Here is a 25,570-nt window from a genome sequence, read left to right as displayed (position 1 = left end):
TTTCAGAAGTGACACGAAAAACAGGGTGAATTCGCATACTAGCTGGTAAATCAAGTTTAACAGCCACTGGGTTCATTATTGCCGTAATAGAATAAGGTCCCAGATATTTTGGGTTAAAAGTTCGAGGCCCTTTGAGTGGTAAATGTCTGGTAGCTAACCACACTTGATCCCCAATCTGATACGGAGGTGCTTCACTCCGATGTAGATCAGCATTCTCCTTGTATTTTCTCTTGGCTTGTTGTAAATGCGTAGTTGCCTCTTTGAAGGCTTGGCTAATTGTAGAATGCAGATGTTCTACTGCAGGCATTCCGAGGTTCTGAGGTGAGTCAAGGTTTGAGGTTTGAGGGTGATGCCCAAACAAAGTATAAAAAGGACTGTGGCCAGTTCCAGAGTGTACCGAATTATTATATGCGTATTCGGCTATCCAAAGAATGTATTTCCAGTTGCTTTCAGATTGCTGTAACATACACCGCAAGTACTGCTCAAGGGTCTGATTTGTCCTCTCGGTCTGACCATCGGTCTGAGGGTGGTGACTGGTCGATAATCTTACGTCGATCTGTGCCATTTGACAACATTTGCGCCAGAAGTGGGAAATGAATTGGCTTCCCCGGTCAGAGATTAGTATAGATGGGAATCCATGAGCCGAACAATATTTTCGATGAATTCTTTGGCTAGGATAGAAGCTGAAGGTAAACATTTCAAAGGAATAAAGTGGGCCATTTTGGAAAACAAATCCACAATTACCAGAATAGTATTGTACCCCGAACAAGGAGGCAGGTCCGTAATAAAATCCATTGATAGGGTGTGCCAGGGTGCTGGCGGTATGTCTAGAGGTTGAAGGAGACCGGCTGGTCTTTTCTTTTGACTTTTATTTTGGGCGCAAACACCACAGGACATCACAAAAGATTTAACATCTTTTCGCCAAGAGGGCCACCAAAATTGTCGTTTTACCTTTTCCTCTGTCTTGGCAATACCGGGGTGTCCCTCTATTAATGTATCATGATAACCGGAAATAACTAGTTCGTGTAATTCCTTATGTGGCAGGAATAAGCGTCCTTGGAAATAAGGTAAACCATCATCTATGGTAAAGACTGATCCCTTTTGTATCCAATCCTGTAAGGTTGTAGGGTCCAGGAGTTGTTTCACTCTAGCTTGAATGTCTTCAAGCGTCTGTAACAAAGTCATGCCTAGAATCCTCTGTTCGGGAATTATTGGTACTGGTTCTGAGTTCGTATCAGATTCTCCCATTCCAATTCGGGATAAGGCGTCTGCTTTGCCATTCAGCAAAAAACAAAGCCCATCGGAGCTGCCGTGATGACTGAGCCTTGGCGGTTTTCAAATACTGTAAAGTCCGGTGATCGGTGATCACTGTGATGGTATGTCGAGCGCCAAGCAGATAATGCTGCCAGGCTTTAAAAGCAGACTTAATGGCTAACAGTTCTTTGTCAGTGATTGCATAATTAACCTCGGGTGCCGAGAATTTTCTGGACCAAAATGGTACGGGATGCAGTTGGTTGGTTTCGGGATCTCTTTGGGACAGGACAGCTCCCATGGCTAGGCTGGATGCGTCAGTCTCGACGACATAAGGGAGATCTGGACGCGGGTGTTTCAATATAGGTGCGGAGGTAAACTTAGCTTTAAAATCCTGAAAGGCCTGCTCGGCTTCTTCAGACCATTCAAAACGTTTATTTTTCCTCAAGAGTGCAGTAATGGGTTGTACCACGCGTGAAAATTCCGGGATAAACCTGCGATAGAAATTGGCAAAGCCGAGCATGCTTTGGACCCCTTTTACAGAGCTAGTTGATGGCTATTTGAGGATGGCATCCACTTTTCTTGAGTCCATTCGGACTCCTTTGGGTGTCAGGATGAAACCTAGAAACTCGACTTCTGTGGTATGGAAAACACATTTCTCCAATTTAGCAAATAGTTTGCGTTGGCACAGTTTTTCAAGCACTGCCTTGATGTGTTTTCTGTGATCAGATTCCGAAGAGGAGTACACCAGAATGTCATCGATATATATGACAACACAAACATCGATGAGTTCCCGAAGGACATCATTCATGAAGTATTGGAAGGCAGCCGGCGCATAACACAATCCGAAAGGCATCACCTGATACTCGAATAATCTGTATTTAGTACGGAAGGCAGTTTTCCATTCGTCGCCTTCTTTAACTCGTACCAGATGATAAGCCCCCCGGAGATCTAACTTGGTGTATATGCAAGCGTCCTTCACCTGGTCAAGGAGTTCAGGGAGCAGAGGCAGAGGATAACGGTTTTTTTTGTCCCGAGGAATTGTGTTGTTTTGAAAAGCTGAAAGATTTTGAACTCTTTGGGAAAGGAATCCCCTTTTGGTGTTTCATTGAAAGCTATAAGATTTTGAACTGTTGGGGGAAGGAAACCCCTTTTGTTGTTTTGTTGGAAGCTGGAAGATTTGAACTCTTGGGGAAGGGAATCCCATCACTATACGCTCAGAATGAGCTCCACCTATTTCAATGATTTTAATGGACAGCGTAGCCAAACGTACCCCATCATCACCAACGTTATAGGGTTATGCAATGCAGAACAAGGAACTTAAACAAGGAACTTAAACACAGACATCCACAACAAACACAAAACGTTTGTCTTTTTACAAAAATTATAGAAACTGTTTATTTAAAAAAAACAGCAATTGTCGGGACCATTCCAAATACTTTTCATTTTGACACGACGATGAAAACATTCAATTGCGTCCATGAAAACAATGTTAACTTTTTCGAACACAGTTCATAGCTACCGAACTTCGCAGCATTCACATTTTCAGTGAAAATGTCAACGGTAATCTTCTACTGCCAAATCTGATCATCGATCCATCAATGCAAGTCCTTGCGTTCGTCACCAAAAATGATCTTCCATAATCGACGAATAATCTATACACATGGCACTCCATTTCAGAGGAGAAATGACTGCTTTAAAATTGAAATAAATGCAACACTTTCACATCCGCACTTTTCTAGAACCTATATGCTCCCATGTTGCTCCTTGTTACTGTAACGGCAAAAGGACAAATTGTTGTCTGGCGATCGTCCCAAATGATTGTTGTCACATATCCTTTGTTGATAATTATTGTCCAAATGCTGTTGAAGAAGCCGTCGGCCAGTAGACTGTACCCATGATACGCACAGAGTGGGAGTATATAACTGTAAAATCGAGAATGCAAAACATACATATTTCAGTAATAACTTTATAATTAAACATGAATGTACTGTGTTATTCTTGTTTTGGCTATAAATTAAAGTTACAATTAAAACGTACAATGTGTACTCTTTGCATCAAATTGAACATTCATCCGTCAGAGCGTCCATCATATGGCAGACAGTACACTTTCCACTCTTCAATAACTATTATTTAAAATCTTGCTTACATTGCGTTTTGCAAATCCATTCTTCCGATGTAGCGGAGGACCAACCACTTCAAAACACAGTTTACTGAAATAGAAACTTTACTTTCCGGTGTTTGCTTTTAGTACAGTGAATCTTATCATTTCTTTGTGGATTGTCGACACATTTACTCCTTCAAATTCAGAGTGCAGTGTATTGAAGGACACATAACAGTGGCACTCTTCATATAGCGTTCACAGCGTACCCAAGTCAGTTTCATTTCTGGAAACACATGCCACAAAAATGAACAATATTACTGGCAAACAGTGTACTACAAAAACAACCAAATAATTCAAGTAAACCACATATCACAATATTTACTTCTATTTTACCAGTATCAACGCACACAGGAACGGATTTCCCTATACGTCAATAATGATGTGCCATCTGCTCTCAGCTATAAGAAGCATTTCCCTAGCAGAGAGTTGGAGCGGCAAGATTGAATATATAGTGAAGAAAAGTAGTTTGTCAGAAACAGCCAGCTGCAGGTAGTGTGTTCCCACGCCCCAGACAGCCTTGTGAATAATACAAGGTTCTTCAATTTCATCCTTAAAGCCACCACCAAGGCCACAGACTTTGTCCAGCAGAATTGATGGAACTTGAAGGGATAATAGTGACGAAAAGACAAGCACAGTGATCACGTAAAAGTGTAACATGAACAGTGCAGTATAAGCTTACTAGCTTCTGTGTACATCTATTCCTGCAATCCTATCAATTTCTGCATTCATGCAAGCGCCCCTCAGTAAGATGTAAATATGCAAAGACCACAGGCGCATGTTCATAATGCACATTGGCAATACAAATACCTTCACTCGTTACTTACAGTTTGGCTAGCACTGGAGCACATACACTTTTCGTCTATTGCAATCTGCAGCCACTTATCATAGTATCTACTTTCCAGCGTGTCCAAACTTCCTTTACTTTATTCATTTATTTCTTGGTTATTTGTGAAGCCCCAAAAATCAAAAAGAAAAAATGTGCACATCGGCACAAGACCAAAAAAGGGTGGTGGGGCCAGGGAACAAGACAACAATGATTTGATATAATAACTCATTTGTAAGACACCTGTGCACAGGTGCTTCTAGGCGCATCTTGACAGGGAGGGAACAACGAAGGGAAACAGAATAAGTGATTTTACTAGGCCTTGTGTCATTCATATCACACAAGTGCAACAGGAAACAGAGGATAGGTGCCAGGGGGATGGAAGGGTAGAGTGCAATAAGCAACCTCCAGTAAGTGATGACGGGGTGGCCAGTTCTAAGTAAGTGCAAATAGGTATGGCACCATGTGCTTGCAGATAAAGTCCATAGTGCGTGGTGGGCTCGGAGACAGAGCATGGACCTACTGGTGATAAGGCAACCTGGTCCCCATACCTTTTACTGGGTGGCCAGGTAACCAGTTAGTGCAGCATAACGAGAACTTCAGCAGGTGGGAGGGAGAGAGACCAGAAGCATAAAGGAAAGTCTTCAATTACTTTCAGACCCTGAGGTGTTCCAGCGTAAGTTTGAGAGAGGCAGGGAATCTGTTCCAGAGAGAAATCTGCCCCCCCCACTGTCTACCTACAGAAGCGTCTAACCCTTAGAGAGTTGAAGGTGCATGAGCGAAGGGCTGAAGAACAAAAATGCTTAGGAAGTGAAAGTTGCAAATAGTGTGGTCCCTAGCCCTTGAAAGCCTTGGGAACAGTACAGTTGGTCTTGAAATTGATCCTTGCAGCTACCAATGGAGCTAGTGTAGAGATTTCAGGACTGGAGATATATCATCCCTTCAGTTAAGGCCAAGGACATGTCTTGCAGTGCTGTCTTGATAAATTGCAGAGGTTGAACAGTAGAGGTAGGAAGATTTAGAAAGAGGCTGTTACAATAGTCCAGCCTAGACAGAACTACAGCTCTTGAGACAGTGAACCTCTGGGAGAACGTGACAAAAGCAACAATACCTCTTAGTAGCTGCAGCTGGTAATGTAACTTTTTCAAGACGTCCGTAAAGTGTGGGTGTTAAGAAGCATTCTCATTCTATAGCTAATTTCCCTTACCTATAGAGTCCCCCAGCAGGTTTGCTGGATTTGAAGGGTTTGTTCTTTTCTCCTGCTAAGAGTGAGACTCTTTTTCCCACTCTTAGGCATATTTGCTATGTGTGTTCTAGGCTATTTTTTGTGTTTAATGTCTATGGGGTTTATCTTACCCCCATAGGAACCATCTTTATTCACATGTGTGACACAGCACCCTCCGTGCAGTGACACAGGGGTGTTGTAGCGACCCCCAAACATAGACTCCATACCCTGGGACTGACTACTGTCTCCCAGGGCATGTAAAGTCCCCATTGATTTTACTAGTCAGTCCTTATGAACAAAACCAGAACAACCCATCTTACTATGGAGGTACTGGCAAGGGTTAATAGTTTTTCCCTTATGTTCATTTTCGAGAGGGTACCGTACAGTCCCTCTCTCAAAAGTTTCTGGCTGGTGGCAGTGGTTACTACCAAAAATATTCCACTGTGAATATTTCCCTATGGGATTTTCCCATTGTTCGTGGCTACCACATTTACTGACAGGCTCTAACATACCGCCGGTTTATTTTTATATTAACTTAACTCTGGTAGGTTTAATTTGCCAGAACTTTTATATAAATTCTTTCTCGTGTCTTTCTCTAAGATCCTAACCCAGGTTGGGGATACTTTGTTCGTCCTTTTGGTGGGCTTCTGCCCAGAAGCCCTCCTTTCGGCGCCACTGAGTCTGGGGTGGACCCATTGTGTGGGAGAGGGAGTAGGACCCCTGACAGTGTTGCCTCAGCAACTCATGTCGCACTCGGCCCTGATAGGCTGGAGCGTCTCTCGCCAGGATGACCACTCCAATGTGTGAGTGACAGCTACGCTTTATGAATGGGGATCTTTGTGCATAAAAGCAAGGTCCTGAAGACTAGAAGGGTAAGGCGTCGCCACTGGAACTAAGAAGCCGAAGAGGAGAGAAGCCAAAGACATCTGCACCAACTGAACCACTGGTGAAGCCCTGCTGCAGCATCTCACCACATTTCTCCACACGACGAGAGAAGATCTTCATCTACAAGAGCCTTCTTCCCTTGAGCTGGTGGGGCCAACCAGTTTGCCAATCGCAGTTCCAGGACCTGCCTTGGTCGAATCGGCAGTGCCCTGCACTCGGAGACCGGATAGCTAGGCACCCGTCCACCCCGACGGCGATTTAAAGGAGCGTACCTTTTTTATTTCATTTGGCAGCACCGCGGCTGGTTTCACCCCTGGGCAAAGCAGTAAATCGAACCTTCCTCCATGACGAGAGTCTCTCTTCCTCTGCTGGATCTCCCGAACTGCCAGGAACAACCGCCACCGCAGGATCCTCTTCTACATTTTAAGGTACTTTGTTCCGCCAGGCCTCACTTTTCGTTTGGTTGCGCTAAAGGTGTTTTAAATCCTTTACCTACCTATTGGGTTGGCCGCCCCCATCATCTAACATTGTCTTTCACCTTCTGCAACCACCTTTTCGAATCGTTTAACAAAGACTTGACTGCAGCTACAAGAACATTTTGCTCCTGGGCCCTTTTGCCCTGTACCACTGACTTTGGCACAGGCCTATTGACTCTGGCTAAATCTGTTATAACTGTCTTCTCTAGATTGCTTCTCACCTAGAAATGTGTTGGTGTACCTAACTCTTATAACCACCTCTTTCTTCCCACTTTTAAACTTGTGAAGTGCCATTTTGCTCGGTTTTCACCTAAGTATTATACATGCTAAAGTACTGCCTTGACTAAACTTGTTCACAATCTTATTGGGAAGTGTTGCGAGGGGGCCTAAGAGTATATTCCTGTATAACTTGTCCTTTCCCTCCCTTGTGAGAAATTGATAGAGTGCCATTTGTCTTCGGTTTTCACTGTGCCGTTTTGCTTAGTTTTCACTCTTGCTCAAACTTGTCTACAATTTAACTAGGGAGTTGTGTATACTTTTCTTGACTGATTTTAACTTGCTTTAATAACTGTGATTAATGTGTTGAACTAGAAGTGTGTAAAATAAATATATATATTCTTTTTAATACAAAGCTTTGGTCAGTGTTTCCTTGTACCATAGTATTGTAGCCCTATTGCGTAAACCCTGAATACTGCTCATCTCCCTCTTGACATACGTCTGACTGCTTAGCCACAGCTACCAACTAAATCTTTGTGGTACAGACTGATACCAAAGGGGATTTATTGCTCATACCTGTAGTCCTAATCTTCTGTAGTGCTCCCTAAGGGAACTGCACAGGATTCTGCCTAACAGAGGGTATATGGATAAGGTGGAGTCAAAGATGTAGGTACAGGACCCAAGGAGGACGGCGGAGTGAAATAGGTAAAACAGTAGCAGGGGTCTAATAAAAATTATCTCAGTCATACTGGCATTAAGGCACACATTGTTGGATGCACACAATTCCTGAATCACACATACACAGTCAGCAGTAAGCGAGAGAGGAGAGGCTTGAAGCTTGTCATCCGTATGACATTGAAAGTTAGAAAAAGAATGTAGACATTAGGTGCGCTACAGGTGCCAAGTAAACGTTGAAGAGCCACGGTGAGATATGTGGTCCCTGGTCATTCATTTCGAATTACCTGGAGTGGGCCGAGAAAGAAAGTGGGTAGATTAAAGAAGAGACTGTTGCAATAGTACAGCCTGCAAAGCATTATTGCTCTACAGATGTTGAGCTTCTAGGCAAAAGTAAGAGGAGGACGATGTGGATGAGGCAAGCGCAATAGGCCCACGACAACGTTCAAGGGACACATACATATGTTCATTGCAGGAACGGGGTATTCAAAGGGAAGTCTGCAGAAACCGGGACTGCGGTGGCCATTTGGACAATAGTCACAGTGCATAAGATGCCTTTCAGGTGCACATGGTGTACCACACCTTGAGCGTCCCCATCCACCCAGCCCTCTTGCAAGTGCACCATCGCAGGTGGCAACTCAACTACCATTGATACTAGACTGGGGGTATGTAAGAGCAAGGCAAGTGCCATAGGCCAATGCGTGTGTTATTGCACACCAATATGTCACAATACTCGTATATGTTTGAACGTGTAGTGCGGTTTCTCATAACTGTTTACCTTCAATTATTTTTATATCTGTATTTAGTTTAGTAAGGTGGATATCAATGACACTACAAATTATACTGCTGCGGGTGACATCCTGGCTGCATCAATCCACGGTACTGTCCGCTGTCACTGGGGAATTCATCAATAATGGCCCAAACCACACAAACTGGTATTACTCTTCGACGCAGAATCCCAGTCTTCCATGAATCCACCATGTAAATGCGTGATATGCCACAAACCTGCACCACCTGTGCAACAAATATAGACATAAATTAGTGGAATGAAAGCAATAATTGCATTTTTTTTGCACTACTTTGTAAAATGTGCTGCATTGTTTTCATTCATGAAGTACCTTTTCATACAACGTATTAACAGTACCTGTATTTTGAGAACCACAAACAGAACTCTGGTCCATTTACATTCAGTAATAAAAAATTGAGTAAATTGTTATGCCAATGTAACAATGAATCTACCCTTTCAATGGTCATCAATTGTTCACAACATTTACTTAAACGACTCGGACCAGTTGTGTTTGCAAATGCTCGTCCTTCATAAAAATGCCAAAAACAATCCTGACAACACTTACAGGGTCTCAGGTATAAAGCAACAATTGGAATACTGTGCAGGAATGGTAAAATGTACAATGACCACAGAAGAAGATCCACAAGAATTCCTGATGTACTTACTACAAGTACTAGAAACCAAAAACATCCCTATAAATGAAATCTTCAGGATTTCATACACGTGGAAGCATACATGCACTCTCGCAACCATTTTTCACAAGACCACATCCCTACCGAAAGATTTCTATATGTATCCATACCAAATTGTGAATGTATTCCATTTCACCAGCTTCTGCACAATGCAAAGCATGGCATATTATCCCCTTTTTGCAATTCCGACAATCGTTCCACCATACAAATAAACTCACATAGCCAATATGTCATACTAATGCTTCTAAGGTACATTGCAAATATAACTGTAAGCACCCGGCCAAGGATCTCTTGGAAAGCAAACCTTCACAAACAGTAGGTATAATATACCACGCTAGTGTCGCAACTACATCAGGGCACTACATTGCAAATGTGGACAAAAATGTTGTTGGTTTCAATGTAACAATACCACAGTTTCCCCAAAACACAGCTTACTAGCAAATTTAACAAATGCTTACTTAATATTCCTTCAACCCAAATTTAGTCACTAAACTATAGCTCAATTAACAGTTAGAATACGCCAGCAGGTATCTAACTACATCCATAATACTGCAAGAACATTTATAAAAGTCAATCTAGTTAGAATACGCCAACAGGTATCCAACTACTTCAAAACACCTTTCATTATAAAGCACTTCAAATACGCCATCTCAATTCTTATATCATAAAACATCTTCTCCCCTCTAATGTAGTTAGACTATGCCAACAGATATCTAACTATTTCAAGCATTCCCTTAATTACAACATACTACAAACAAACATACTATCACCTTTACACTCACGTAACTGTAGTCCGTTTCTTTTTTTATCCAGTACAGATTTTTTTCCCCCAATGACCCAATGATTATGTAATGTCAAAACAACAGCAGTGTGTCATACACTAATGTTGTACCAAACATAGTACTTCAAATGTACTGTTTATGAGGGTCTGAAAAAGAAAATGTATATTCAAAACTGTATACCACTACAGCTTTTGAACTATCATGCTTAACCAATTGTACTTTTTTTTTCTTCACAGAAAAGAAACCAGAGTTTGCAGCTTCATGACGCTACAACAAGTAGCCACAGCAATCTTAATCAACTACATATTCTGTGATCACTATCCTCAATTGTACTACAATCATAAGTACCATATACAATTCAATTATATAATTCCTCCATATTACAAACACTTTATACTCCCATTACATTACGTACAATTACTTTACACATATTGCTACTATGGCTATTCTGGCCAGACTCCGACCACATTACCTAAAATTATAATACATATTGCTACTGTGGTCATTGTGCGCAGTGCCCATATTCTGGGGTGCATGACCTGCGGTCATTCCCCCAGAATGTAGTAATTGACCACAACACAATTAACTGTATAACAAGTACTTATCATACGTGGTCAACGAATAAAACTCACCCTCAGCCCCCTGCAATAGAAATGATGTCCGCGGACACATTGACCGCAGAACCAGTGGCATTTCCAAACCTTTTTTCCACCTATAAAAACAGCTCTACATTACCTTCATTCCACTTCCCTACCATTTCTACGCCCTCTTTCAGCCATCAAATAACCACAAATGTCTTTCCCAAGCTGTCCATTCAGAACGCTGCCCGTTGACTACCCTGCGGGCAGCTATGTCACCTGCACTGCCTTTTCCAACCTACAAAAATATCCCCATATCATCTTTTTTCCACTCCCTCAACCTTTGCAGCCCCTCTTTCCACCACCAAATGACCCAAAATGTGTTTTCCAGACTTTTTCCCCAGAGCTCTGTCCGGAGATACTGGCAGTTGTCCATGGATCCAACATAGCGGGTGCTTCCAAAAATATGAACCACCTCACGTTTTGTATTCACCAATCAGCGGGTGCGTCCGGTGTCTGCGGATCCCACATTGCCCTCTTGGCTAATTGGAGGCCTGTCCGCGTCAGCATAAGGAAGTGAGTCCGCAGACCGAACCCAGAAATAACACTTTTCTTTGTACCTACTATTTGGTCATTTAAAAAAAAATCTGGGATGGATTTACACCAAAATGGATTTGCACGCTTTCGGGACCAAGCCACTGCTCCTGCCGCAAATTTGGTGAAAACCCATCCAGCAGTTTGGGCTGTAGGCATCAGCAACATTTTTTTCACCATTGCGTCTATGGGAAAAAACCACACATTTAGGCCATATACTTTCTTTTGCAACGTTTCATGAGGATTCGTCCAGGGGGGCGAAGTTATAAGACACCCAAAAAGTGCTCTTCCTATGGGTTGAGCAACTTAACCATAACTATATATATTCAAGGATAAAACTTTAGTTGCAAGGACGTTAAGGTGTGCAATACATTGTAAAAAAACCTTTGAAATTCAAGGAAAAAGTTTTAGTTGCAGGGTTGTTAAGGTGAGAACTTAATGCAGCAAAACCCTGGAAATTCAGCTAAAGCCACCTTAACTTTGCGACCCCTGTTGCAGACTATAATATTAATGACCACAATGATGACATCACAGATCACACGCATGGATCACGAGTCAACGCTTCGTGCCCAAGTTGTTTTGGATATGGTCCAAATCCATCCAACGTTTAGGCTGTGCGCTATTGCAAAAATTAACCTTTTTTGTCTATGGAAAAATGAATGGGAAGTAGGCCGCACTTTAAGAATTTTTTAAAAATGTTTTACGCTTAATAACCTTTTTCTATTATTTAAAGAATCTTTACGAAACTTTGCAGTCTGGGCAGGAGGGGGGCCCGGACCTTTATTCATTTTCGAAGTTGCAGCCAAATCCGTTACTCAAATCAAAAGTTTCGAGGGGTTCCTATGTGTCTCCGACTCACCTTAACTATAGGGCGGCGACTGGAAAAAACAAACGTACAAAGTACGATGCAAATGCACTCCTCCACCATCACATGGCACAGATTAGCATGAAGGCAATCCTTGTGGCACAAAAAAGATTTATTTATTTATGGATCCCTTAACAGGGACATGGAAGCCAACAATGACGCGTTTCGCAACAACCTGTTGCTTGTTCACATTCAATTCCATGTATATATATATAATAAAAACAGTTGTGCAATGCCATACTCATACATACATACAAAGATCTTGGGCACAATTGGTACTTTATCCGGATAAAGATCTGTGGGCCAATGTAGAGGCTCCGCCCATCTCCGTAGTGCAGCCATTTGCATATATTCACACACTGCATTCACCCATTAAAAATAAATGGAGATATTTATGGAGGACAGTAAAGGGAACATCTCTTCAGTATTGAGCTGCAGTGACGTTAAAGAGCAAAATCTAAGCTGCCCGTGGAATGGTACGGATGTCTCCTGTCATAAGTGTGGGGTTGGGGTTGGGGGTTGGGGCTGGTGATCAGAGAGCCGAATGGGGAAGGATGTTTTCTGCAAAAAGGCAGTCAGTTCCGCAACATGGGGAAAGGGACAGAGAAAATGCTAGGCCACATGTTATAATGGGTAGAGTCACCTAAGGCTATGAGGAGAAATGGGCTGAACATTGGGCAGTGGAAAGGAATGCAGTGGGAAGGTTCTCTTTCGATATAAGCATAAAAGGAATGATAAGGTGGATAATAAGAAAAATATAATAGTGTGTCACACAATTTCCAGTGTTAGCTTTTTACATGTATTTATTACCTTTATTTATATTTACTGATTAAATACATCTGACATATGTGCATTTCTCACAAATGCAAAAGTGTTATTTTTCTCCTCTCTAATAGCTGAATGGGTCTCGCAAGGGAACTACCAGCTGCATATTTGCAGTACATAGACATAGTTACTGAATAGTCAGTCCCCTGGTGGGAAAACAGACAAAATATCTTTTGCACCATGGTTCTACCTCCCCCATCATTTATAGATGTCAACTTTGTACCCCAAAACAATGACCATTTACCATATATTTCTATGATATATATTTGAGCTACATTAGGTTTTTATTTTGTCATTGTTTCTGATATGAGACCAAATAAGACCACATATAGATCAGGGCACTGTCCATGGCTGTACAGTAAACCCATGGAGGCCCGGGAGATAATCTGTTCTTCGATCTGGATCTCTATTTCTTCTGTATCACTGAATCCTCAGTCACAGATGAACATGTTAGTGCGCTAACATACCACCACCCCCATCCGGCAAAACCATCAGCAGAGTGGGGGAGGATCACTTATTCATAAGAATAATATTTTGTGTGCCAGGCTAGAGGCACCTCCGCATGGCGAGATTGACCTCTTGCATGTAAATATAGGCCAAAGCTGTCTTTACAACTTATATGACTGTACAGAGATAACCGGCCCCATCCTACCCTGGCCATATTGTCCTAACATTCGTGGCGAATTCCTTGCCTATCTTGCTCTCATTCATGTTTCACCAGCTTCCTGTTTTTGACTGTAAGACCTATACAGCATTTAAATCAATTTTTGTTCAATAAGGTGCAAATTCTTAGCCTTTTTAGTTTTGGCTATTATTAGGTGTTGCAACACCTATAAGCCGAAACTATTGCATTGGTGTACAGCTAGGGGGGAATGCCATATGAGGCGGGACATAGAGTCTGTAGGTGTTGTTTGGTTATGTGCCCAACCATTGCCTGCCCATGGCCACGCTAATCCCTATGGCCATTCCCACCTCTGCCCACCCAAAACACCACCTCATGGGAAACCTTTGAGCTTGCTTTAGTCAAGCCTTACCATCAAACTTTGCACTTGAAGTGCCTGCCAGTGTTTTTTCAAAGCAGCCTTCTGCGAGTTAATGACTTAAATGGAGCTGTAAAAGTGCTACTGGTGTAATAAAAATGTCTCACCAGATCTGTCTTCAGCCACTCAGTTTATAAACACTCTGCGTGTCCTTCACTGAAGTCCTGTTAATAACAAGCACTGACAAAGCCAACAGTTTTGGCTTGTATATAAGTATTGGCCATTTCCCATGCCTACACAAAAGCCCACATTGTTGGCATTGCCAATGCTTGTTTCAACATGTTAAATGGCTCTAGCTCATTAGGACATTTTTTCTACGGCAAATGTATCCTAGATTCCTCCATTATCAGTTTTGCTCCTGAACCGTTCCGTCAGATGGACCATTTTGGCAGTTCCTTTCAGTTTTCTATGACTGATCCTCCACGTGCACTATTTCATAATTAAACAATTAAATAATGCAAATTGTCCGTAATTGGACCCCAAACCATGCCCCCTTTAATCTCTACACTCCCTACTTAAAGAAAAAGCATTTGATTGACCTCAAACCTCACATAACGTCCTAAATTGTATTATATCGCACACCAAAGGTATGACCTATCCCTGGCAGGGGTGAGCTGGGAACCAAAACAAGCCCTGAAAATAATTTTCAAAGTGGCCCCATTACATATTTTCAGCAAACCCAACCCCTTTTCTATGGGAACATTTGGAAATACCACACAAAAGAGGCCCAAGGTGCAGAGGCCTACCAGGAAATCTCCAGAGTTCCCTATAGTCCAGCCCTGATCCCTTAGAACATTAGAAAATCAGACTTTAGACAGCAACCGAGATGCCCAATGCATCTGTTGACCTACAAGGCTTCAATTTGTCGAGTAGAATGGAAATGAAGAGAACCAACTCATCATACAATATAAGTGTTCTCAGAGTAGAGGTTCAACATAAAACAAACCACATAATGAAGAAGCAAATTTATTAGATAGAATCTTCTAGACCCCAAAGCTTTCCAGAGATTTATTTAGCGTTCTCATTTAATTGGAATCCCACATCTGGCTGCTGCCGACTGACCACATTTTGCGGTGGGACATTTCACTGCATCTTATCGCAGTAAGTTTGAGCCGGGTAGAGGGGTGGTGCGTGGTAAAATATGGGTGGAGCATTGGGGGCAGGCCAAGGAGTGAGTGGCAGGAGAACAGGGGTATGGGTGCCTGGCCCTTCACGAAAAAAACTTCACAGTAAAATGCAGCACAATGTCCCATGCGGTTAGAGCCATTTAAAAAACTCAAGATCTATACTTCAGGAAACAGAATCTTGAAGCCATAGAAACTTGATATTATTCTGTTTTCCATATTAAAATTGACATCAAAAGCAATCTCGTCTCGCAAGCTTTAAATGTAGACCTTAATGTCTCAGGGCTCTATGTGATCCTCTGGAATAACCTAATAATCATATATCTTTGCACCCGCTGCTATCAGATCAAATGACCCTAGTGATTACCAATCCCAAACCTTCAGTTTTACCCAAACGATCTCCACCTTGCTAATGTGGTTATAAGTATCATCACTTTGCAAGCAGAGAGATTTTAATTGACTATTAACACCTCTTACACCTCTTTCATTTTGGGTACACTAGACAGCAAGTTTAAGGCAACAGTGTCCCCGCTCCTGCTAAAAAAAGGCAACTGGAGGCTGCTGTAGATTTCAGGCAAGCCCTTCATTTGGAAGCTCCAAGAATCAGTATCTGTTGTATCGTTTGTTGAAGCATTCCACACATAACAAAGAAAAGCCCAGACAACATGGTGCCACCATTCCCTGCCGTAGAAAATCAAGCACCTCTTAATCAGACAAGAGCATTGGATACACACGATCATCCTCTGGTCCTATCTCACATTGAGGGAATGGGAAACAGCCAACCCATCAAGACTCTGCACCTAGGAGAAGCATCTGCCACCCTGCCTACACTCCTCGATCCTCTCTGGCTAAGTCTACGAGCACACATCACCTTCAAACCCTGCCACCTGGCAGAGATAGTCACCATCTTTGGCGGTCAGCAACAGAAGTCAAGACCCAAATTCTCGGCCATCTTAAGACCACAGATTCCCAAGTCGATATCCGGCAGCTTTTTAGGATAACACTCTTGTTCTTTTGCTCTGTTAACTGTAGACCTGATTGGTTCCAGTTTTCAACAGACCTTGCTGTGTCTTTCGGGCCCACTAGCTACGGTAGCAGCCCTGTAGTTATGGTGAAGAACACTTTTTGGGTGGCTTATAACTTTGGTGCCGTTTGATGAAGCCTCACCATACTTTGTAAAAAAAAAGTATATGGCTCACTCTGTATGATTTTGCAAAGTTTGGTGCGGTTTTGGTCCATGAGGGGGGGTGCAAAATTAAAGTGGGGGGGGCCCAAAATGAAATCCTCAGACACAATGGGAAAATAATTTGCTTGCGTCTATAGCCCAAACAACTGGATGGATTTTCACCAAATTTGCACCAGGAGCTGCGGCTTAGTCCTGAAATAATGCTTTTGGAAGTGTGTTGTAACTCATTTCCTGATTCCGAGTCCGCGGACGCCTTTGGACCAACCAGGGAGCGGCGTGATGTCCACGGACATCGTACACGCCCATTGATTGGCTGGTGAAAAACGTGAGCTGCGTCAGATATTTTGAAAAGGTCGCCATGATGGATACACGCACAGCCGCCGTCGACTGCTAACAGCGCGGTGAGCAAAAAGTCTGGAAAACACATTTTGGGTTATTTGGTGGTTGAAAGAGGGGCTGGGAAGGGTGGGGGAGTGAAATAAAGTTGACATGGAGCTGTTTTCATAGGTGAGTCAATTTTAGTGTCCGCAGACATCATTAGGATGGCTGGGGGTTCTGGGTGAGTCTTGTTATTTGAAGGTGTATTGTACGTTCTTGTTATATGGTTTAGTTATATTGTGGTGGTTGCGGCCAGTGGCCAGATTCTTGGGGGCATGACTGGCAACACACACTATAGTAATATGGTTATAGTAATTATAGGTAATGTACAGGGAGTATACCATATTTTTAATATGGTGGAATGATATAATTGAAGTATATGTGGTATTTATGATTGTAGTACAATTGAGGATAGTGTTCCTTGATCTTTGCTCCCCTTTTGACATGATCAACCATGCTATCCTCATTAAACGGCTGCATGATACCTTCAGTATCACGGACCGGGCACTGCACTGGCTGACTTGCCCTACCCAGCTGCAAGTGGGCTGTTTGTCCTCCACCACCTCACTCTATACCTGCAGCATCCTCCAGGGTTGTATCCTATTGCTGTGGCTCTTCAATATGTATCTCGTCACTCTGGCTCACCTGATCTCCTTCTTTTCTCCTCATTTCCAGTGCTATTATGATAACACACAGTTTACCTTGAAACTTACCTCTACTACTTTCTCCTCCCCGTCTTTCATCCCTGATTGTCTAACCGCCATCCAGGCATTGTGTGTGGCTAAAAATCTCTGTCTCAATGACAGTAAAATGGAGATCTTTCTTATTGGGACACCTGTGCCCTGTTTCCCTCCTACCCTCCGGCCACCCTCCTTGGGCCCTCTACCGTCACCATCCTGTGAGGCCAAAAACCTTGGGGTCATCTTTGACTCCTCTCTCTCCGTCACTTCTTAAATTTTGGATCTTGTCAAAAAAGACCACTTTCAGCGTCACCTCTTTACAGGCATTCTATCTTTCCTCACCTTCCCCCAGAAGCTCAATATCTCTAGAGCCCTGGTCCTGTCTAGACTGGACTACTGCAACAGTGTTTTTATCAACCTCCCCCTTTGTTCTCTAAGCACCCTTCAGCTAATCCAGAATAGGGCTAGAAGACTTATATTTGGCCTCAAGTCCAAGGATCATATCTCTGCAGCCCTAAAATCTCTACATTGGCTCCTGGTGGCTGCAAGGATGAAAGTCAAGATCCTCTGTATCATCAGCAAGGTTTTTGGGGCCTGGGACCACGCTATCTCCAACTTTCTCTCCCTAAATACTCCTCTGCTAGAGCCCTCTGTTCCTCTAACTCCAATTCTCTGCTTGTCAAATGCTTCTCCAAACAGAGAGCGGGAGGAAGGGGTCTCTCTTTGGCTGGTGCCTCTCTTTGGAACAGCTTCCCTGCCCCTCTCAGAGTTGAGTCGGAATTCCTTAAGTTTTGGAAACCTCTGAAAACTCTGCTTTTCTCTTCTTCTTTCCCTGTATTCCGTCCCTGCTAACTCATAGCACTGCCAGTGAGACTGGTGGCCTGGCCCCTCAAACTTCACAGGTTCCAGGCCCTATATGTAGTCGACACTTGTACCTTCCCCCTACAGCAGTGGCCCTGTGTGTCTACCGCCTGGCGGATGTGCACTCCAACCTTGGGACTCCTCCACCGCAGCAGTTAGCCAGTGGCATTCCACCTTGGCATCCCTTGGCACTTCCGTCCTGGGCTCCCATCAGCACTTCCTCATCCTTACTCCATATATTCACTGAAAAAAAACATAGTTAAGGTGCACTTAACTTGTGCAGATTTAACGCAACAAAACCCTTGAAATTCAGCGGATTTGGGAAGTCATGACCAGCTTAACTCGGTGGCTCCAGTTGATGTCCCCCATGATTCCATTTTGTATGTCATTGTGAATCCCTTCTCTGATAACATGTACATGTTCTTGGGCTTTGCAACGGGAGCATGCTGAGTTAAGCTGGTCATGACTTCCCACATCCGCTGAATTTCAAGGATTTTGTTCCATTAAATCTGTACAACTTAACTGCACCTTAAATAAGCTTTTATCAGGGAATTTCAAGGGTTTTGCTTTACCATCGTTTTTTTTAAAGACCGTGTGGCCATGTCGACTGTACATGTCCTATCAATATGTTTCTTTTGGACCCAATAGATGGCCACGGCCTTTGGCCATGGCGACTATACTTGTCTTTTGTGCCCACTAGTCAGGGTCTTTGGCCATGGTCAGTGAGCACGGCCATTGGCCATGCCCACTGTATATTTTAAAACACTACCGGGCTACTGGCCATGGCCTTTGGCTATAGTCAGTGGCCACAGCCTTCGGCCGTGTCCACCCACTGTACATGTTTCTGCAATATGCCATGGCCGCTATTCATGTCTTTCGGGCCCACTAGCCAGGGTCTTTGGCCGTGCCCACTGTACATGTACATTTAGTTCTTTATTTTTGCATCTATAAAGAGCACTTAACCCATAGGGACTTAGGCACTGGTTACAGAAAAAGAGCAGGTTAGAATTGGGTGAAGCAAGTCAAAGTTAGGATTGGCTGATAAATAAGGTGTTAAGGGCGATCCCAAACAGATCCAGAGGAATCAGAGTCAGCCCTAACAGAACTCAATGATGGCGTAGACAAAGTGCAAGGCAAAACCCAGCTTTATTATCATCCAAGCAAAGTCGGGAAGGCATACAAGCATTCAAATCTCATCGCTCTCACAGGTTAATAAAAGACCCTTCGTTAAATACTCAAAACCTGTCATAACATAATCTCTGTTTACAAAACCTACAGGGAACAGAGATAGGTTAATGGGATTGGCTACATGCAGATTCTATAGTGGTTAAACATTTCATTGGGTTACACATATCTGATTGTTCCACCTAGAACCACCCCTGTATTGATAACGTGAAAAATACGGTTCCATGTAATAACGTCACCGCACAAATGTCAGTTTTAAAAAGAATTGTGGCAAAAAGGCAGTGGTATGGCCCCTGCAATCCATGCAATGGATGCGGCGGACACTCCTGCAACCACCGGACCCATTATACCTCACAAAGGGAGCGGGAGACACCCCTGCAACCTCTGCTCCCCTTGTGTGGTATAGTGGAAACACTTTTATTGGTATCCCTACATATTATCCCCACCAAAAATATTGCCGAATATATGGTTGTCTCGAACGCCATAGGCGATATTTTTGGGGGGGGGGTAATTTGTGGGAGCGGGGGTTGCGGGGGTGTCCCCTGCACATCTAAAAAATAATGCGGGGTTGTCCCCTGCAGGTTCCATGCCTCAATATTGCAGCAAAAATATGGTGATATTTTTTTATCGCAATATTTTTGCAGGGATATTAACACATGGAACCCTTTTATCGGATCACACCACTGCCTTTTTGCCGCAATTTCTTTTAAAAACAGCGATTTTTCAGCAACCATATTACTGGATACCAAAAATACATAATCTCCACGACAAGGGGTTGGTTGGCATACTACTTAAGGAGTGGCCTTACATTTGGGGTTCTGATAGGTTAGCTTTGCGCTAACCAACCTTGGACGCTTGACAGATCGCCAAGATATGAGCCAGACAGAGGGTAGGGAGAGAGAGGCCCATGGAGTGTTCTTCGTTCCATTAAAGGTTACCATCCCTCATTTCTAGGCCATGAGATTGGACAATCTCTTTGTACTATCCCCAATGTCATATCCCCAAAACATGCCTTACCTTGGCTTCCGGCTGCCTCCAGCCACTTCCACACCCCTGCCAGCCCCAATGGCCCATTATTTGCTCCCAGCACTCCCAGGGTCAATCCCGGCGAGAGCCGCAACCTCCTACCACGTAGCCTCACATACGGGACCACTCGCAGCTCCCCTACCACAGTTGCCCACACCGAATCTCCTAGAGACAGCCCCAGCCTGATAATTACTGTCCAATCTAAGGCCACTCCATGGGACAGCCATCCTCTAACTCCACCACTCGACCCCCAAACTGACTTGCCCACACCAAATATGCCAAGCCCAAGGAACCGCAACCCCCTTACCCAGGGAAGGACTCGCACCTAAACTGTGCTCTAATTAACGTTCGCTCATTACCTGCAGATGCCTTGACATCTCTGACCTCCTGCAACCTTGACACCTTAGCCATCTCTGAAACCTAGCTTCCGGATGCTTCCGGCCCAGCTCTTGCCCTTTCCCTCCCCACGGGCTACACAATTTACTGTAAAGACTGACCCAACACTAGAGGTGGCGGCGTGGCCTTGGTGGCCAAAGACTCCCTCCCTTTCAGACAAGTCAACACATCACTACAAGGGAACAAAGACATACTGTCCTTAAAGTTGTCCCCATCACCCACCTGCACCATTACCTTCCATATCATCTACCGCCCTCCTGGCCCATCGCCCAACTTCAACGAGGACCTTCTCCACATCCTGGAAAACAGCCACAAGATCTCCTCTAAATAAATTTCTTCAGGAGTCCTACATTTGGGCCTCAATTATCCAAAGGACCCCATGCCGCCTCCCTGGCAAAAGCCCTCAAAACCTTAGTCTTCAAGCATTGTGTCAGCTGCTCCGACCGCCATACATTGCCGAGTCCCCCAGGGCTCGTGCATAACCCCTACATTATATAACATATTCACCAGACCACTCTTTGACATCCTTGATTCCATCGGCATAGCCTACACCAACTATGCCGATGACACGCAAATTCTCCTCCCGCTTACTGGCAACTATGAGGAGGACTTGACCATTCTCAATAAAACCTGCTCTACTATCCAGGCCTGGATTGCAGCCAACCGCCTTTGCTTGAATGGGGATAAGATTGTTATCCTGCTGGTAGGATCCCTGGTGGTGCTTAAAAATCTTAGTGACCAATACTCAGCCTTCCTCATCGAAGATATTGTGATCCCAGTCTCGGCATCTGTCAAGACACTAGGGGTCTACATGGACTCCACACTTTCTCTGTCCCGCCAAGTTAACGTTATCGGCACTTCTGCGGCATATGCAACAAAACTACTTAACGCCTCCAAACCCTTTCTGATCACAGAGAGCTGCCTCACTATTGCCCGGGCAGTCATTGGCTCGAGGTTGGACTACTGCAATGCCCTCTGAGTTGGCACCTCCACAAAAAACATCCTGAAGTTGCAGGTTATCCAAAACAACACGCTACGAGCAGCCCTCATCATTCCCAAGAGAGAACACATCTCAGCTGCTACGAGAACGGAACACTAGCTACCTATCAGGAAATGAAGTATCTTTAAACCTATGTCCATTACCCACAAATGCCTTTCCAACACTTCCCCCCTACCTTTCAAAGATAATTGCTAGAGTCCACCCTGCCAGACCAACGAGAACACTTTATGCCGACCGCATTGGCCAACCCAAATTCATATGCGCCAAAGCTGGGGGCACAAGCTTCCCTTACATCGCAACCAAACATTGCGACGCCTTGCCCCCAGCCCTAAGAGCTGACCCTCCTACTGGAAACTCTGCAAAGCGCTGAAAACCTTGCTATTTGAATAGTCTGTCTGCCAATCTTGTACTGCTGCCTAATGTGATCCTTTTGAATGTGAGTAACTGGTTGTAACAGCGCCTCGATGCCTGTGGGCTGTTTGTGCACTTTATAAAAGAAATAAATAAAATAAATAAATAAATAAAATACTTCACCTTGTAGAGCAGCTCATCTCTGTGTGCCCTTTTAGGGAGTCTTGCAGGTGTCCTAAATATGTCGGCTTCTAATGTAAATCCGGGGAAAATCACCACTTATTACCACCAGGGAGCACAGGCATCCCTACTTTGGGGGAAGCTGAATGCAGGTCTTTGAACCACAGGCCCAGTAGTGGTCCATTATCATGGCTGTACCTACTTTCATGCCTGGTATGTCAAAGGTGCACCCACATACTGTATTCATTCCCACCTTCACTATGCCATTATTTCAGAAGCATAGGGTCGTATTTTTCAGTGGTCTTATTGGCATTGGTCCCCCCTCATCTTCTACCCAGGTGAGCCGTTTCTTATATTCAGGCCATACCTTAAGACACAGGTTGTTTGTGTGCTGCCCCACTTATTTAGGCTGTTCTAGGAGTGCTAATGCTTTGCACCCTATTAATCCTTCAAACCATCCTTCATCAGTATGTACACTTCCTTTTATTTGTAACTGGTCTCTATTCCAGCACTTAGGTATTTCTTTTCCTTGGGCAACAGTACACTGCAGCATTTTGTGGTCCTCTATTCTAATCCTTCTCCCACTCATTGGGCTTTATTTCATCGCCCTGTGTTGTGTTTTAGCATTGATCATTGTGTTCTTTTGTTTGATGAGATGATCCTCTCATGGAGAACCTGCTTTTGTTACCCACTTTAGGGAAGCTGTGTGTGCCTGGAATTGTTCTCGGGTCATACATAGTGCAAGGTATGTTAGGCAATGTGCTGTGTTCGCAGGTATTTCTGTGGCTATGAACAATCTGGTGGCATTCATGGCATAGGGGGTGAGGGAACACACAAAACAACTCTCATCAGACGGCTCCCTCCCCACTTTGCTCATGTGCTTGTACCACAGGTTGTTGGTGACATGGATAGAATCCTCAATATACTTGCTCAATTATCTTGAGTCATTATGGCAAACTTCTTTTCAGTCTTTTAATCTGCATGCTCACTACAGGGAACTTTTCTGGTGTCATTCCATGTGTCGTTGCCACAGTAGTTATGCTCAGGTTTACTGGTCTAGCTGTATTATTGAGGACCAGTTCTCTTGCTGCAAAGAAAATAATAAAATGAAAACCACAAAATGTAAAGCTAATTGCTCTGATCATGATAGCTAGTGTGTGTACCTCTTGCAGATAACATGGGGCATTATTCCCCCATCCTGCTAAGAGAGAATATCTGACCTCATTTAAGAGACGCATTGTTCTACCGGAGGAAACGTCTCTTTCTTCTCCTTAATGCAATAAGTGGGTGCACGAAAGACCCAAGTTAAGCAGGCAAGAAAATTGTTTTAGAAAACGATGTATGCTTTCAGTTTCAAAGAATAGACCTCCTCAAATTCCGGAAGCTCCTCAAGACTTTCCTCTTCACCTCTTCCTTCCTCTTCCTCACTCCCGTGCTGATTCCCCACAGACACTGAGATTGGTGACCTGGACATTTTGTGCCCTCTGGGTCCTGGCCTGCTGCCCAATCGCCTTCAGCATTCCGCCCCATCCCAGCACTTGCCTTGAGGCACCCACTGGCCTGTGTTTTACAGGCCAGCACTTATAAATGGCAGGTGACCACTCTGTACCAAGCAATCTCTGACAGTCACTTATTGTTGCACACAACTGACTCCTTGGCACTTCCCTCTGTGGAACTCCTAGCACTTACCCCCCTTCTCCGGCCCTCCCTCTCTCCCTGCACTTGCACGTTCTGAATGCTCACAAGGCCTAGTAGGACCACCCCTTTTCCCCGATCTTCTGTTTTCTTTTGCTTTTGTTCCCATGTTCCCTCCCCTTTGCCCTCTGGGTGCATTGAAACACAATTTCTTGATGTATAAGCACCTTACAAATGCATAATAAATAAATACAGTAGGTTGTGTTTCTGTTACCTTCCGTGGGCTTGTCGTAGGTGCATCATTTTCACATTTCTGTCCCAGCGTTGTTTCCTGGTGTAGTTTGGTGATATGTGTTTCGTGGTTAGTCATCCTACCCCACTGCTCTCTTCTTGTAGGCACTTGTTTCCATTTAAGGCCTTTTTGTAGACCTGCGTTTGGACAGTCTTTCGTTTTTTTCTTATTTTACGCTAATGTATCACAGTGGTATTTGTGGCATCGCACGCAGTGTTGGGGCTATGTTGGTTTTTGGGCGGCCGTGTCATTTGGTACTTTCTGTTTGTGGTTGTAGTTTGCAGTGATCTGCATCCTCTCAGGAAACTACAGTCGGACGACGTTTCCATTTGCAAAATGGCTACTTCTGTACCGCCGACGTCTGTTTTCAGTTTCCACTGCCCGTTTCTGAACCAGGACTCATCTTCGTCATTGACGCTTTACTAGTCATTTTTCAAATAGTAAACTCCAGGCAGTAATTGTAATCTCATTTTTTCTCTTTTACAGGTAAATGGTCAAGTTCAAATGTTAGACATGGCGCCCAATTGCTTTGATGACCAATATATAGACTGTGCCGATAAAATGGAAAAAGTAATCACTGCAAGTGGACTCTTAAAACAAGAAATGGATTTCAATCAAGATTTCAAAAATCAGTGGTCCAAAGCAAAAGAAGCGTGGGCACAAAAGAAGAAAACTGGAAAAATGCCTCCGCTCCCGCAGGGCTTCAAGGAAGAGTACGGCATGGCATTGCTGACCTACACTGGTACTGATATTCATAAGCAATTCAACAACGCTGTGAGAGTGGGGAGCCAATCTCGAGACCATTACATGGAACGTTTTCTTTTCAAGTCCTTGCATTTCTACATGACCAGAGCTCTCCAGCTCTTACGCAAAAGCTGCAGAACAAGCCTGCAGGTGGTGTACCGAGGAGTGCGCTCCATTCGGTTTGTACCCCCGAGTGGATCCGAAAAGAGAATCCGTTACGGACAGTTTACTTCCATATCATTGGATAAGAGTACAGCCTCGGCCTTTGGTACCGATACATTCTTCACCATAAGAACTTGCTTCGGGGTTCAGATCGCTAACTTCTCCTTATTTCCTACTGAGTCCGAGGTGCTGAGTCCAGCGAACGAAGTGTTCACGGTGTCTGCCTACACCGAGGCAGGGCACAAGTTGGTCCTCAATAGTACACAGAGGACCTGCAGTAAATATAACTGTACATACTTGGGCGGTAAGTGTTTGTGTGATAAGGTAAGTCCCCGTCTATAAAAATGTGGCGTTCAAAATGGCCGCTGCCTGATCCTTTGCAGAACTGGGATCAACCTATTTAGAAGCAACACAAAGGGCCTGATTTATGAATCTTTTTCCAATGGGATTGCGCCATTGTAAATCAGGCGCAAATACTTTAAAAATATTTCC

At 43.9% G+C, this 25,570-nt stretch overlaps 1 protein-coding gene across 1 annotated transcript in view; it reads left to right on the top strand.

The window, feature by feature from the left end:
* LOC138528108 (ecto-ADP-ribosyltransferase 5-like) overlaps nucleotides 1–25,570 on the top strand; it is a 60,211-nt gene that overhangs the window by 17,434 nt on the left and 17,207 nt on the right. Inside the window, exon 2 of the mRNA XM_069639561.1 lies at nucleotides 24,659–25,382. Coding sequence (XP_069495662.1) covers nucleotides 24,659–25,382 — 724 coding nt within the window. The remainder of the gene's footprint in view (nucleotides 1–24,658; nucleotides 25,383–25,570) is intronic.

Source organism: Ambystoma mexicanum, chromosome 7q (assembly GCF_040938575.1).
Source record: "Ambystoma mexicanum isolate Mex_15411 chromosome 7q, UKY_AmexF1_1, whole genome shotgun sequence".
Classification (NCBI taxonomy): Eukaryota; Metazoa; Chordata; class Amphibia; order Caudata; family Ambystomatidae; genus Ambystoma; species Ambystoma mexicanum.
This window is presented reverse-complemented; position numbering and strand designations above follow the sequence as displayed.